Source organism: Populus euphratica, unplaced genomic scaffold, assembly GCF_000495115.2.
Source record: "Populus euphratica unplaced genomic scaffold, PopEup_1.0 scaffold6.1, whole genome shotgun sequence".
NCBI classification, from domain to species: Eukaryota; Viridiplantae; Streptophyta; class Magnoliopsida; order Malpighiales; family Salicaceae; genus Populus; species Populus euphratica.
The window spans coordinates 3443050-3459407 of record NW_011499849.1 but is presented as its reverse complement, the minus strand read 5'-3'; the positions used below and the strand labels follow the sequence as shown (position 1 = coordinate 3459407).

The 16358-nt window shown below is 33.3% G+C and overlaps 2 protein-coding genes and 1 pseudogene across 2 annotated transcripts; 1 reads left to right on the top strand and 2 right to left on the bottom strand.

Annotated features, from left to right (window-relative positions):
- Positions 1 to 44: 44 nt before the first annotated feature.
- On the bottom strand, positions 45 to 5583 carry LOC105120693 (lysophospholipid acyltransferase LPEAT1-like). The gene is given in 9 exon segments (XM_011018998.1): positions 45 to 429; positions 832 to 895; positions 1114 to 1254; positions 1727 to 1860; positions 3300 to 3368; positions 3839 to 3903; positions 4060 to 4097; positions 4264 to 4383; positions 4717 to 5583. Coding segments are annotated over 9 exon segments (1185 nt in total). The 5' UTR covers positions 5260 to 5583; the 3' UTR covers positions 45 to 418.
- Positions 5584 to 9930: 4347 nt separating this feature from the next.
- LOC105120691 (peroxisomal membrane protein 11A-like) lies at positions 9931 to 12491 on the top strand. Its single transcript, XM_011018996.1, has 2 exons — positions 9931 to 10861; positions 11279 to 12491. Exon 1 carries the CDS (start codon positions 10073 to 10075, stop codon positions 10838 to 10840), a length of 768 nt encoding a protein of 255 aa, XP_011017298.1. The 5' UTR covers positions 9931 to 10072; the 3' UTR covers positions 10841 to 10861; positions 11279 to 12491.
- Positions 12492 to 12879: 388 nt separating this feature from the next.
- Positions 12880 to 14670, bottom strand: LOC105120851 (uncharacterized; annotated as a pseudogene).
- Between the last annotated feature and the right edge of the window lie 1688 nt (positions 14671 to 16358).

Below are 16358 nucleotides of genomic sequence, written 5' to 3'. Positions count from 1 at the left end.
TCTATAATTGCCAGAGTTCAAGAATTAACGTGCCTAAAAAATTTGTGTTAAGAAGATAACTTGCCCGCCCCTCAACAAAAATCTGAATTCATCAGATACAAATCAAGTACGCATTGTGAACTCTGAAATCTAATTGATCCTTTTAGTAGCAATGGTAGTGTATGAGCCACCTCTATGTGTAACATATAGAACTCCCCGATTGCTACCAGATAAAAAGATGTGGAATCAAAAGTAAATGCCCTGCTTTGTAAACGCCAGTTCAGCTCCACAAAGATTCTACAAAATCCAGGTAAATGCATCTCCAATCGAGGACATACGAGACACTATCCTGCTCATGATTCCTAGAGTTTTTAATCTTTTCTGTTAATCTTAGAATCGTACTGTAAAATATACAGAGGGCGAATCCTAATTAGCATTGTCAAAACAAACCTGCAGGAACAGGAAACAGATAATTCAGTTTAGCAGATGCAACGTTCTATCTACAAGGGTTACAGGGAATTCAGTAAACTCACTGAGAAAAGCATGTTTAACACAAGTTACATAATCCCAGAAAGTTCCTAAAACTAGTTTGTTTGCCAAACATTCACCAACACCTTTAAAACTGTATTCAATGGCCACAATTCCCATAGCAAGAATTCACAAGTCAATACCAACATCCTTTTCTTATCCGAAAAGGTTGAGTATTATCACCTTGTGTTTTGACTGTTATTCATGAGCAAATGCCCATTATAATGTTAAAAGCTCAACCCAGAATAGATTATCAATTGGAAGCTAGGCCATGAAATTATCAATCGTCCTTCTGATGCAAAACATTAGGCAGGCTATTATTACCATTCAGAGCAGCATGATATATTCGCTTCTCAGCAAGTCCAATATCTGACATTATTAAATGACCCTGCAGCCAAAATAAATGCAGAAATCAAACAATTGTTGGTACATATGGCAATTTGGGATACAATTCTAAAAATTTAAATGAGATCACAGTCATGACTTCTGATTGCATAATTCTAAGTTACGAGAGCGCGTATGACCTTAGAAATGGAAGAGTAAACCACCACAAGCTTATCAAATTGTCTCAAACCGTTCAATATCCAATGTAAGGGAAATGCATACCTCACAAGCCATCAACCGTCGGACATTGCTAGCATATAGCTTTGGATCATCCTTCTCTTCTTGTGATGGGTAGTAAACAGGAAGCCATATTGCTTCCATTTGATTCATGAATTGACAGAAAAGATAGAAAGCATGACCTGCCTGCAAAATGAAGCACATACTGAAGCTTAGAGAAAAATTTAAACATATTAGTAGGTCTGAATTTTCTAGCAGCATCATTTCTGTACTAACACATGCAAAAACATAGATGAAAAAACAGCAGAAAGACTACCCAGGGAACTTCAAATCCAACTTCACATAAATGTTTGGTGCATGACCCTGTAGAGGCTATAAACCTGGCTGTCTAGTTTCTTCCAAGTATAATTGATTTTATCATGAATGACATGAATAACTGGATAGACAAAAAACTGACCTGTCTGCTCTTAAACCTTGAACCTCGCATTTACTAACATTTCTGTGAAACCAAGCAAAGTCCATTTCCACAAATTATTCATAGCTTCTCTTCTTTAATGGTTGACCAGGCACTTAACTAGATGTTCTGACTTCTACAAAAACTCTAAACTCAAGCCACCAAACAAAAAGTTCTCATCAAAATTTCATAAGAAAAACTCACCCCAGATACTGAATCCCAGGCAAGACTGAATCGCTGGTATGGATACCTAAGAATCACTGGACGTACAGGAGCTGTAGCTAAGAATGCACCTGTCTTAAATGGTAGAAGGAACTCTCCGTTTGTTGTCGTGCCTTCTGTTGTAAGATTAAAGATGATTAATTACCTTTTAGTCTGCTGAGCACATCATAGTCAAGCTATATCACCCATATTGGGGAGGCATATAGTGTTGTGGTCACCCAAGACAACATTCAAACATGCAATAATAAGTGCAGTTCTGTTCTTTAACCATTAATTTAATACTAATTATATGTGTCCTTACAATTGAATGCAACTCATATATACGAACAACCCAATCTCTTATCAATTTGGAGAAAAGGAAAAAATATCCCTTTTCATGCAAAACAATTATAAATACATCAGGCAATTTATGAATCACACAATGGGGAAACCATAAGAAAATGATGAATTTAACAGATCCATTAAGAAAAAAAACTAACGTCGTGTTTGTTTTTGTATTTCAAAAACACTTTTAAAAAAAAATTGATTTTTTTTATTAAATTCGAATTAATATGTGTTTAGTGTTTTCAAAGCATTTTGATGTGCTAATATCAAAAATAATTTTTAAAAAATAAAAAAAAATCATTAAAATGTATTTTAACACGAAAAGTTATTTGAAAAGTGGAGATTTTACATTAGATTCATCGCAAAACACTATTAATTATTTGAATAGTTTTTTTTTTCTCATTCCTTTGGTGTCTTTTTTTAATTATTTTTAATTTAATTTTTATAAAATTATCCAAATCTTATGATGAGGACAAGTCTAACGAGTTAACTCAATTTACTTGAGTTTTTTCATCTTTTTACTAACTAATTCTTTTCTTGTAAATTCATCATTCAACAAAGGATTGATTGAGAATCAATCCTTATAATTTATTTTGATTTATTTTCTATGAGATTATTTTCATTTTATGATTTAGGTCCAGGGATTAGTGAGTCAACCCGGGTTGACTTAAGTTGTTTTTTAATTGATTTTTTAATTTTAATTACATTCTTTAATTTTGGATTTACTGAAGATCGAGCTTCATAATTTTTTACTTTATATGAGGTTATTTCAGTTTTATAATCGGAACCATGAACTTGAGTTAATCAGTTGAATAGAATTTTTTTTTCTTTTTCTAATTGATATATTTTTTTCAATTTTATTATTTAATATTGGATTTATTGGAAATTAGACTTTATAATTTATTTTGATTTTCTTTCTATGAAATATTATTGTTCCATGACCTAATATGTGGATTAACAGATTAATCCAAATGAATTCAATATGTTGTCTTAATTTGTTTTAAAAAATTCATCTTGAATATTTATTTTGAGTCAAATTAAGTTTTTATATAATATTCAGATTGTTTTTAAACCTGTCAAGTCGATCAAATTATATTAAATCAATTATCATAAAATTGTTTTTTTTTTAAATATACTAGAAAAAACATTAATAACACTTAAATTTTTTTATATTAAAAAAATTAATCCAACCAGCAACGTTGTGCAGGCAGGTAATCTAGCAGATACTAACCAGGAAAAAGCATCATCATCGGAGCAGATCTATTTTCGTGAGCTTCTTCGACTCCTTTAGTCACAACGCCTGCAAGGAGTGGAGGAGGGCACTGAAATTTCACAAATAATTACATTCTCATTGTTAAAATATATTATATTACTCAGCAAAAAACAACAGTAGTATTACGCATGCCCATATTCCATGTTTTTTAATTAAGTAGTATATCCCAGTATCGGTGCTCCGTTTCCCCAATCCAGATCCAGTGAGGAGTTTCTACAGTCAAAACAGCCATGAGCTTTTCTTCTCTAGCGGTGATCTTAATTTCTCTATTGAAATCACCGGGTACTGAATTATGGTCAGAGTAGTGGCTGATAAAATATGCCACGCAGCTTGAAAATTGCGAAAACCTATGAACATGAAATCTATGGCACACACTAATCGAGCTTCGAAAATAGTCCAACACTTAAAGCTAAACACTACTAAACCAAAAAGAAATGCTGAGAGAGTAGCTAACCACTTAGTTTTCACCATGCACCAAACATCAATAATCTGTGAACCTGAAACACCCTTGAAGTCAGATGACCTGGAATCCCGCTGAACATATACACAACCAAGGCACTTGCTGTAGAAAATAAGCAATGGGCATCACAACCTTCCCCCATTCAAACCACATAATACATGAAAAGACATCGATATGTCATTCAGCAACATCAGATGGAAACCAACAGTAATGGAAATAAATTTTCTGATAAACATAGTCCATACGTAGTATACTAACCTGATGAGACCAACTAAAGGAAGTTTAGCCACTGATCTCTTCAGAGATAAAATCCCGGTTCAAAATCATCACAATTAGAGAAACAGAATTGTGTCAATAACACAACAAGAAATGCTGTCGTCAATTAAACTCCAGATTCCAGCATAAGTAAATTCTAAGAGACTAAAGTCTAAATAGTAAACAAGAATCAGAGCATGAACAAACCTTGGCAACAAACCTTGGAAAAGAAGCAGACATGTGGTACAAGATATCTAAATACGAAACATGATTTGATAGTATTGCCCCCGATCTTTCCAGATCTTCAGATTGATCTTTTCCCTCATTCTGCCCAGAAGATTTTAAGAAATGGAGAGGTAAAAATAAACAAGAGTGAGTTCAGTTAGAGCAGAATTTAAACGTAATTAGAATTAAGAATAAATAAATAAAACCACTACCGTCATAATCATATCATTAATTCCTTGATATTGTAATCTCAGGCATTAATCTTGATTGAAATTTTTTTTACGAGAAACAGAATCTAAACAAAGTAAAAAACATCAACATCAAAGCATAAATAAGGTCACCACTACAATCATTATCAAATCATTAATTACACTAGCTCCCAAAAAAACCAAAACATAACGATGAGCAGCAGCAGTAATAAATATATATATATACCCGGGAGGAAGATTTAATTTGATTAGGCAGTTCAATATCTCTATAGCTTTCACTAATCCAATAAAACCCTAACACGAAAAGCATTAATCTAGACAAAAACCTCCCACACCAAACAATAACCGCCCTTCTCCACCCTCCCATATGAGCAAAATCCTCCTGCCCCTCCTCCTCATCCCGATTCGGCGCCGAAAACAGCGTACAAACCTACAAATAACATAATAATTAATACACCACCAATATAACCAATGCAAGCACGAATCGTATCGGCAATAGTGTAACCACCGCGATTGCTGAAAGAACTTTCTCAACCAATGGTAACTCCCCACGTCCCATCGAACCGTACACGTCACTGCGGACGAATGCAACAAAATTTTTCTCCAGCTCCTCTATGTTCTTCTCTGTTGTCACTGAGTTGACTCGGTTCGGTTCCGATTTAAGAAGCGGACGGTCGTCTTTCGAGTAGGACCCTTCGTCTCGGGAAGACGTGTGGGGTTGTTCGGGTTTGGGGGGGTCCGGATTCATGGATTTGAGCTCGGTTTCCATGATGGAGAGAGAGTAATAATAACTATAGTAACCGGGGATTAGAAATCATATAATAATTGGATAGATAGAGTTCGGGAAGGATAAACAGATCTGACTATGGAACGAAAGGAAAGGAGTGTTGCATGGCATGGTATTGGTTCCTCTCGCCAGAGAAAAGAAGGAAGGTTGCCGTTACGGCTTGCACTCAAAATATCCTTTAAACATTGGGTATTTGCCTATATAGGACGTCATGGAAACCGTTAGGATATGATGCAGCTGGTGTGAGATGATGGATGACGAGGTAATGTTTCAGAAGAAGGTGATTCCATGAAACTGCACTGGTTGTTAAAACCGGATTATGCTTCTTCAGGAACAAAAACAAAAATGATTACCTTCTCCTTTGTGAGATGGACACGACAATGAAGGGAAAGAAATGTTATTAATTAACATTTTTTGCCCCAAAATTCATAAAATAATTACACAAGTGATCATATTTGTTTAATTTATAATTAAAAAAAAAAGTAAATTACAATTATAACCAAAATAAAAAATAAAATTATTTTCTGACATGCATGCTATAACATATATTAAAATATACTTAAACATGCTATAGTATGCTATACACGCGAGGTTTTAGTCCAGTGGTGGGAGAGGTTTGTTCCCTTTCTCCGTCTCTGGATTTGAGTCTTATCATGTACGTTTATCACCTCTACGGTATCTTATCTGTTTCCTAGGCTTGCAAAATGTTCAGTGAGTTGTGGGGATTAGTCGTGATGCGCATAAGCTGGGCCGGACAGCTCATGTAAATCAAATATATATATATATATATATATATACACTTAAACAAAACTATCAAAAAAAAAAGTTGAAAAATGGTTCCTGTCTGAGGACTCTGAACACTTTCCATGAAACAAAAAAATCCTAAATATACTAATATACTAGTTTGAGTGTTCTAGTGTATAGTCTAATCAGTGGCCATGTATTTAACATCAATTCATCCTCGAAGATGAAACTATTTTCCACTTTGTCACTTTCATTTGCTCGACATCTCTGATACGGATTATAACAAGGAAGTGATAATTTTGTACTTCGCAACAAAGAATATTGAAATGTTCTTTTCCATGTAATTTATTTGTTATTATTATATTGATTAAGACACATTAATTTTTTTATATTTTCATGCATAATGTGGTGGCTTCGATGCTCTTAAAAGAAAAAAAATAAATAAATTGGAATCCATGGATTTTTAAGTTTTTTATGCTTTAATTATATAATACAATGAGTAAACTGTCTTGAAAAATTAAAAAAATAAAACTAATGTCCACGAACATTTTTCTATTTTTCTAATTGCTTTTTAGTTATAATCAATTTAAATAAAAAAAACAATCCAATCTTTTAATAAACATAAATATAATTAAAAAATAAAAAATAATTTGCTCATGCATGACACACGCTAGCATATGGAAAGTTTCGATGCTCTTTAGATGATGCATGCATCATCTTCATATGATCAAATACTATCTTCGGAAACAATATTAAAAGCATTAAATTATCCTCTTTTTGGTGGTCAGGCGTATATGCATGGAGTTATAATTGGGTTCTAATAAAAAAAATTTCTTTTTTTCTTGCTTTTCTCTCTTTCTGCCTTGGATTTCTTGCTTATCCTTTAAAAAAACAAATGCATCTGTTATTTTGTATTTGTATCGATTTTAGTTTTCATTATTTTAATTACTATTAATTTTGCTTTTGATGCCTTTTGAAATTGATGTTATTATTTTTTTTCATTTAATTTTTGTATCTAATTTGATTTTTATTCTTTTGATTACTATTTTTCTATCCATTTCTTGATTAATTTTTTTCAATTTCATCCCTCATTATTTTATTTAATTTAATTTAAGTATCCAATTTGATCTTCATTCTTTTGATTGCTATTTTTTATCCTTTTATTGATTTATTTTATTTTTAAATTTCATCACTTATTATTTTATTTTATTTATTTATTTATACTAGAGTTGATCCTTGTTCTTTTAATTACTATCTATTTTATTTTTTAATTTTGATTGATTGAGAATTTTGCTTCATGATTTTTTCGAGTTGTCTTCTATGAGTTAACTCCATCTTATGACCTCAAGTTATGAGTTTCAAATATTAGACCGATTTGACATTGGTTTTTTTTATTTAGGTTATTGGGTCTTTAGCTTTGTGATCTCCCCCCTCTCTTTTTTTTTTATATATAGTTATCTTGATATCCTAAGTTGCATGTTATTCAAGTTAACTCGAGTTGATTCAGATTTGTTTTATATTTTCTCTTGTTGATTTTTTTTTCTAGTTGATTTCATTGTTTTATTTGAATTCTCTTATACAAGGTTAACCCTTACTCACAATTGAGTTATAAATTTGGCATGCTAACTTAAATCAAGTGTTTTTATCATTTTTTAAAATTGATTTTTTTTAATTCATTATTCAATATTTGATTTTTAAGTAATTTAGTTTCAAGTTTTGTTTATTTTTCTCTTCATGAGTTTATCTTATTCTCATTTATTTTTTACTTAATTATCAAATAAAATCATTAAGATATTTTAAAAATATTCAGAGTCAATCTTTTTATAATATTGTTAAGAATTTATTCTCCTTGATTATCATCGTCGTTAGTTTTTTATATTTATATTATTAAATTAACTGGATTTATTAAATTCATTTAAATCAATAATCAATATATTAATTTTTTTTTACTGTTTTAAAAATATTATTATTTGTAAGTATTTTTTTATATCAAAAAGATTAGCACAAGTGCACAGTCTAGATAAAACTAAAAGTTATAGTTCAGGACTTTATATGGTGAAGGTTGCTTAAAAAAACATGCATTTGCCCTTGATCCACCAGTCTACAGCCCGATTAGACAGTCCTAAAAAAGGACGAACTTTCAGACTCATCTGCATCCTTAGAAAATGCTCAAATAATGATTATATATATATATATTTTCCATGTGATGATTCACTTTTATTTTTTTAAGTTCATATCAATAGAATATTGGGAACAGCTTATAAATTATTAAAAAGAACTAAATCACCATTGAAAAGTGCCGCAGGTGCATATCCATTGTAATTATTTATTAGAATAATATGATGATATTTTTCTTTCTCTATCTAAAAACTTAATACTGTCTACAAGGGTATTGAGATTTTTTCGTTGATTATTTGTTATTATTAATAAAGTAGGAATAAATAATTATTTTTTTATCTTGATTACACAATAAAAATACTTAAATGCCTTTGACAAAAAAAAAAACCTGGTATGGTATCAAGAGGTACTTTAGTGTTTTTATGATAGTTTTTTTTAGTTTTTCTAATTTAAACCAATGAGAAATTTGATTTTTGAATAAATATAAAAAAATAATAAATATTTAAAATGAACTGTGAAACGATAAAAATACTCTTAAAATAACAAATTAAATCTCATGACAAGGTATGCTTTTATTTTTTTCATAATGTTTTTTTTTGTTATCATCAACTTGGTTGAATAAAAAAAAGGAGCATGCATGGGAGGTTTATTTAAAAATTATCATTGAAAATGATACAATGTTTTTTTCTTGTTGGTATGACACGCATGCATCACTGGTAGAGGTCTGGTTTAGCACTAGTGGATCTTTTTTTCCTTATTCTTTCTCTCCTTTTTAAAACAAAAAAAACAATTAAAAAATAAATATAAAAATAAAAAAAACAAAAAAAATTAAAGAGGAGTTTTTAATTTTCAATTGAAGGATGAAATTAAAATAAAATTAATAAAAAATTCAAAAAATAAATTATAAATTAAAAGAATGAGGATCAAATTAAAAAAAATAATATATGATAAATTAGGATTGGAAGATAAAATTAAAAATAAATATTTTTTTTATAAAAAGATCAAAAATAAAATTTAAATATAAAAAAAATAAGAACTAAAATTAAAATATCAATAACAAAAAAAATTAATATAAAAATTTTTGTTAAAAAATAATTATGTTAGTGAAAAACTACCCCATCATGGTTGACCCGCGCCATCTCACTGGGAAGAAAAAATAACAAGAATTCAAATGACACATTGAAATAGCATATTTGACAGCTAATAATTTTTTTAATTTAAATAATATTTAATTTATATTAAAAAATAAATTGCCCTAGATAAGGATAAAAAAGCCAATGGACACCAGATTTATTGATTTATTCGTTTTAAAGGGTAAAGTTGTGATTTTATTGTAATTTTAATAATAAAAAGACAAAAAGCCTTTGTTTGCCAATTCTAAGATTTTTGTCGGGAGAGGTAAATTTAATGATTTTATTATGATTTAAAAAAACAACCCTAATCAAATATCTTTTAAAAAAAAATATACATATCTTTAATGACCAATAACCCGTGCAAAAAAATCAAAATACAGCAATTGATTTATTCAGGAAGGGTAAAATAGTAATTATCTTATTATAATGAATAGTACTATGAGTTATGTGTTGAATAATTTTCCCTTCCCCTCAAGCTTGATTCGGTTTTTTTTTTTTTTTTAATGTGATTTCACTGAAATCATTTCAGTAGTCAAAAAGTTATGGTAGATTGAAAAAAAAAAGGTATGAAGACGACATTAGTATTTTTCATGAGTAGATGGACTCAATATATATGAAGGACCAAATACACTATGAATCCAAATCTGTTTCATTTATATAGCGGGAAGCAGAACGAAAGGCAAGCAGACGAGACAAAGGAAGGGCAGGTAAGCAAGCGCCAGGGATTCCATCTCTTCTCAATTCTCTCCCGCGAAAGATTTCCATTGACAAAGAAATTGCTGTCTCGCATCACCATCACCATGGATCCCAAGCCTTCACCAACTCCACAAAATTCCAATCAAACCCCTAACGAACCGAGACAAAGAGACTTTTTGAATCATTTAGAGGTTTACCTTGCAAAACGAGATGGGGTTGACAAGCTCCTCAAGATCTCACGTTACGCAACCAAGATCATCTTAGCTTCATCCCTCCTCCCGGAAACCTTAATCTTAACGAAACGACTCAAGAGTTTCGAGTCAAGTGTTGGCCTCAGTCGCAAGGCATTTCGACTTGGGAAATTTGTTCAAGATGTCAACGCATTGAGGGACTGTCCTTTTGATACAAAACAAGAAACCATACTCTCAATCTTTGCATATGGAGGTGAGGGTTTGTATTATTTTGTTGAGCAGTTTGTTTGGTTGGCTAAATCGGGTTTGATTGATAGCAAACACTCCAAAAGTTTAGGAAAAGTTAGTGCGTGGGCGGAGTTTGTTGGGTATATTGGGAGTATTTCTTTGAAATTTAGAGATTTGAAGAAATTGAGTGAAGAAGAGGTCTGTCTGGAATCGAGCATTGCAGTTACAGTTACGAGAGGAGTTCGGTGTCAAGAGGGAGAGAGGAGGTTGTGGAAGCTGAGAGAGAAGAAGTTGATGAAGAAATTATCTATTGTGCAGGATTTTGCTGATGGGTTAATGGCCTTGGCTGATATCCGTGACGGCAGAGGGCGATTTTCAGGGCCGCTTTTGATGTCTTGTGCTGGGCTTTTATCTGCTCTGATTAGTACTCGTAAGAATTGGGTCTCTTGCTGAGATTGACAATTGCCGCGGAAGGTATGCTGTTAAGGAATTCATTTTATCTTGATTCTAAATTATATTGAATTTGATGTTTATTGTTGTTGGAAGAAGATGTGAAAGTAATCTGTGGATTTAAAACTGAAATACGAGATAAGTCTTGGAATAGGAGATGTGGTATCTGAGTAATAAAATCAGACCGTAACAATGGAGCCTTATGATCCATTCAGTATTCCATTAATTGCGTGATGTGCAGGAAGATTTGCAGCTGCAAGAGGAACATTTGGGTTTCTTAGAGATTTATGCAATGATAGAAAATAAATTTTTTTGCTTGAAAGCCTCGGTATTAGGATGGAAAAATAACAATAAAAATATGCCCCTAGACTTGCACTTCTTCTTGTATCATGTGACCAAAACATGCTAGAATGCTTTCTCACTACTCATGGCTTCTGTCAGCCCTCAGGTACCTCTCTTCTATTCAACTGTTATTCCGGCCAGAATGATAAACATCTGGCATCTTTGAACTCCTTAGGTTGTTATCTTGCAGACAGAGATAAGATATTGTAACAGTTGCAATAGCATCTGCTCCCCTCTAAGAGGCGGTGTAAAGTTTGCCAATTATTTGTCAACAAATTTAACAGAGAGAGTATGCACCCATCGTAGATAACAAAAGAAACGAACCCTGAGCAGAAGAAACAGAAGAAGAGAGATGAAAAAAAAAGCAAAATCCCGCCACAAGTTCTAGTACTAGGAAACCATTCATTAAGGTTGTCTTAAAAAATGAGAAATATAAAAGAATTTTGTGCAGTAATTGCATCCTCCACAAGTTCAAAAAGGAGAAGGGAACAACTGGCAGATAAAAGAAGCCATGAGAGATTTCAATGCCTGGCATCGAAATCAGGGGCTCCTACTTGCTTAGACTTGGAAAAGTTTCAGCCCACCTGAGTTCGACCCATACGATTGTTGCAGAGATTTTTTCTTGGAGATGTATCTCTAGCTTCCCACTGTAATCAACTCAATGGCAAGTCTTTATCCTTCACGTTTTCTTGCTCTGGCTAAACCGTATCGAGGCCCATGCCCATCCATTAAGAAGTGAAATCAAATCTCTGGCTGTTTTCCTCCAGTTTATGTACCACATTCCTCCCAATAACAGAATCAAGACAATCAAGCACGAGACTCTTGAGATTCTTCATACACCTGTGAGCAGCAAGGTTAATTTAATCTCTCAATGGCATATCAAAAAGAAGAAGAAGAAACCGGAGAAGTCAATTTTGAAACTGCTCCACAGGGATCACGACAAGCAACTCTTAACATGTATTCATAAATTAAGCGCGCGCGCACGGAAGAGAAGAAGACGAAGCATGCATGCCTTTCAGATGAAAACAAGAGCTGGTAATAACAATAAAACGAACAGGATTTTGGATTAGGAATGTTGGGCTCACTTACATGCAAATGTCACGACTAGACAGCATCTTTTTGTAGCGTGGGCATCTGCTTCAACATGGACGTGGATTTTGCTCTTTTTGAGGGTTCTATCTTAGCTAACAGCTCTGTATACACTTGGAACCGCACCAGAACAAGGAAAAACAAACACACGCTTGGCAATCATTAACATGAAAACATGTTACATCATTCATCAAAATGTTATATCATTTTATTATTAATTTCAACGGGTATATGATCTAGTTTTGAATTCAAGAAAATGTTATGAGAGAAATTTTGTTGATCGCATCAATCTACTGATAGATTTCTTTGTCTCGGAGCTTTTGTGAAATTAGCGTCCATGAGCATAAAATCACAAGATCATGGTATACACTCACAAGTAAAAGTTTTTTAAAAAAACAAAAATTACAGATGCATAATACACAATGTAAAGCGTTATGCTTTCTTATTGAGTATCAAATCAATGGGTATCAGTTACTCTTAGTTTGCTGTGCCGGTTCCACTGTCACACAGAAGGATGACACGTTGAAATACAGAAAAAAGAAAACAAAGAAAGAAGATAAATTTCGAAGTTAAACCAAATTAACTCACTTGCCTCACATAAAAATCCCCTTTCTCTGAAGCAAATTTATCAGTAATTCAATGGCGGTTGGATGTGACTATTGAGGTGGGGGTCCCAGCACGGCATCCACTATAGTTCTGGCTTCTGTCTCCCCAGATGGAACAACACCTTCTGCCTCCGCTACCACTGCTTCCTCTCTAAACTTCTTGTAAATGTCACCTTCGTAAAATCTTCTTGTCCTACACATCAAGATAATTGAAACAAGAAACCCCAAAAATGTTGCTGCTGTAATTATAACAAAAGCCTCTCTAAAGCAATGCACCCCGGAGCAATTCAAGTCCTTCCCTGCTTCTCTCTTAAGACCTAAAGCTTCCATTTGTTTCAAGGCCTCTTTGTCATATAAATGACCAGCCACTTTCACATTTAAAATATAAGATCCAACACTATACAAGTTAGAGAAATGCTTAAGGCCAAATATTTCAGATATGATGGCAGACACTAATGGCAATTGTGCTCCAAGGCAGAATCCAATAGTGATTGAAGAGATGTAAAGCGAATGTTCCACTCCAAAAGCGATTAAAACATGGCCAATAAAAGAGAAAAGGATAACAAAAGTGAGCATCAGTGGACGAGGGAACTTGTACTTGGTCAAGGCTACTTCAGAGGCAAAACTTGCAAGGACTCTGCTAAGGAAATTCCATACACTCACAAGGGATGTGAAGGAACCTATATTATGAGTTTTGTAGCCTAGTGAGTCCGCTATCTGACCCAAATTGCCAATAGCCGCTAATGCCCCGCCAACGCCACAAGTTGTTGCGATTAAGATAATTAGCATGTCAATGCTAGAAATAGCTTGCAGTATGGTATAGCCCTCACCTCTACCTGGTTGATTGAAAATGTTCACGATGCAAGAAAATTGCTCCAATCTTCCTCCCAGTGGTGGGGTTACAACTTACAACTGCTGAAGGATTTTCAGCAACGACATTTAATTGAGAATGGTCATTCAGGTTCTGCTTCTTGCTTTGCCAGAGAGTGAATTCTTCTTTTATGACAATAGCAAGTGGAAGAAAGAGTAACGCAAGAACAAATGTGGCACTTGATATATACTCGGATCTAGTAAACTTGAGCTTATTGTGTATGATGATGATGAGCATGATAAACCCAGCAGGGCCCAGGGCAGTATAGAGGAATTTGTAGAAAACTTTAAGCACCTTCTCTTGTTGAACAACTTTCATAATGCGGATTGTTTGTAGAAAAAGTAAGGGAACAATGGCTGGAATCTAAGCAATGAGCAAGATAAGAGACTTGGAGTCGTTTCCATAGAAAGCATGGTATAGTTGTGTCATAATTGCGCCGCTTAGACCGATCAGCCCCTTAAAAAGGGCCTATAACACTACCTCGGCTTTCAGGGAAATTCTCACACACGTAATTAGAGCTCCAGTATTAGGATATGATGCTGCATTTGTGGCAAGACACGTGTACAAACACACTTGCCACAATCGGGGTTTGTTTATGCCACCAGTGACTGTTACCCATATCAAGAAATATGCGCCGAAGTTCATGATTGCACCGATGGAGAGAACCACCCAAGATGGCATATTTCATAAACAAGACCTGCCGAGACTCCAAGATTGCCACCTAAATCTTTGAAGAAGCCTAGAGTATTGAGGGTTGTCTGATCATATCCCAAAGATGTTTTGATATCACCGGAGTAGAGACCAAACATGTAGCTTGTTCCATTGACTGACATAATCAGAAGTGAAGTAAATATCGTAAACCATCGACTGGATAGTGTCTGCAAGCTGAAGCTCTTCATTTCCTTTTCACATATGAACTCAGCCATTAGCATTTCTTTTCCTGGTAGAGAGCCACTAATGCCGAAGGGTCTTTTTTATACCAATAAATAAATGTCGGTGTTTTTTAAAGTCAATTGACACTTCCAAATTCGCATGATTGAAATCACGCCATTCCCTCTATGTGATTTGAACCAGTCACCAACTTACAAAGAACTATAAATTAAGAAAATGACCTTATTCTCAAGCCATGGAAAAATGAATGATATTTTTTCAATGATTCTATTCTCCATATGCCAATGGTTGGACTTGCTTGCTTGGCCTTTCACTTTGGGGAAAGGGATCGAATTCTCATTTCCTCGGCAGTCGAACAAAACCTAATTGCATCCATCAAGTGGGCTCTCACATATAATTCGGCTTCATATAAATCCCATCCATCACTCCCCATTTTGTACACCACTTTTGTTTCTTTTGAGTAGATAGCCATCAAGGCGAGGAAGTGGTTCTTCGATGTGATTTGAGCAAAGTTAACTTACTATCTTTGATATTCTTGCGCAAAGAGAGGCAAGTACCCTTCTAATCCTAATTTTGCAGCAATTACATTCATAAATGCTTCCCTGTTCGCTTCTCTACAAACGTTTTGTTATTATCCATGAAAATTTTATGTCCCATCTCCTAATTTTTTATCCAGAATATTTTTTGTAATATCAATAGCAAGATCCTAGTAGAAACCAAGGGATTGTTAAGCGGTGTTTAGCTAGGGGCTCGGGGTTTATTCCTTTCAAGATCTTAGGATTAAATCTTATTAGCATCAAATCTCTTGGGATCAAGAGTTGCAAGGCTTAACCTCGTATAAAAACTGATTTTGAACTATAGAAATTTGATCTACTACACACAAGCTGGTTCAGAATACCCTGTATTTAAAAAAAAAAAAAAAAGATTTTAATAGACAAGAAGCATGACCATCTCTTTGACCATGTTTTCAACTCATTATTAACCATTTATTATTTGATGTTAGCAGACAAGGAGCATATACATAATTTAATTTTTTTTCTTACTAGAAACATATGTTAACAACAACAACAACTACTACTATATTTTGTTTTACATTCAACAAAAAAAATTAATTTGAGCCACCGTGAAGCACCACCAATTATCCATTCTTACACTGTTACCGTAAACCTCAATATACAAGTTGCAAGTATGAATGTTGAAAAATGAACCATGTGTCACCATGAGGAGGAGAAGGTAAAAGAGAGAAGGGATTATAGAACAAAGAAGATAGCTGTAACTCCTATTCTAGTGTTAGAAAGATTGCCACGACTCGGAGAGGAAGAAGGGATGTTGTTAATTTGCGCAGGTGATATGAAAGCCCAAAAACATGGTACGTAGTAATAATAAATAAAACAAAATAAAATAATTAGTTTTTTATTATGTTATTTTTATTAATTAAGGGTATTATAAGGAATAATGGATATATTAATAATTATATAATAATTTAAAGAAGAAAAAGATAAAGGAGAAAATTTGATTTATTGACAAAATATGCGTTTTTTTTATTAATTTAAAGTGCATATTCTCTAATCCTCATCTTTAAATTGAGTTAGATGATCGAGTTATTAGAGTGACTCTCTAGATCAACAATATCAAATCTCACCTGTTCTAAATGGAAAGTCAACCTGGTTTAGAGATTTGATCGGCAAGTCGTTTGAACGGACTGTCAAGTCGTTTAGTCTTG

What these genes read in the sequence shown, in the direction of transcription:
- LOC105120691 (XM_011018996.1), top strand. Translation starts at nt 10,073, where the DNA reads ATGGATCCCAAGCCTTCACCAACTCCACAAAATTCCAATCAAACCCCT.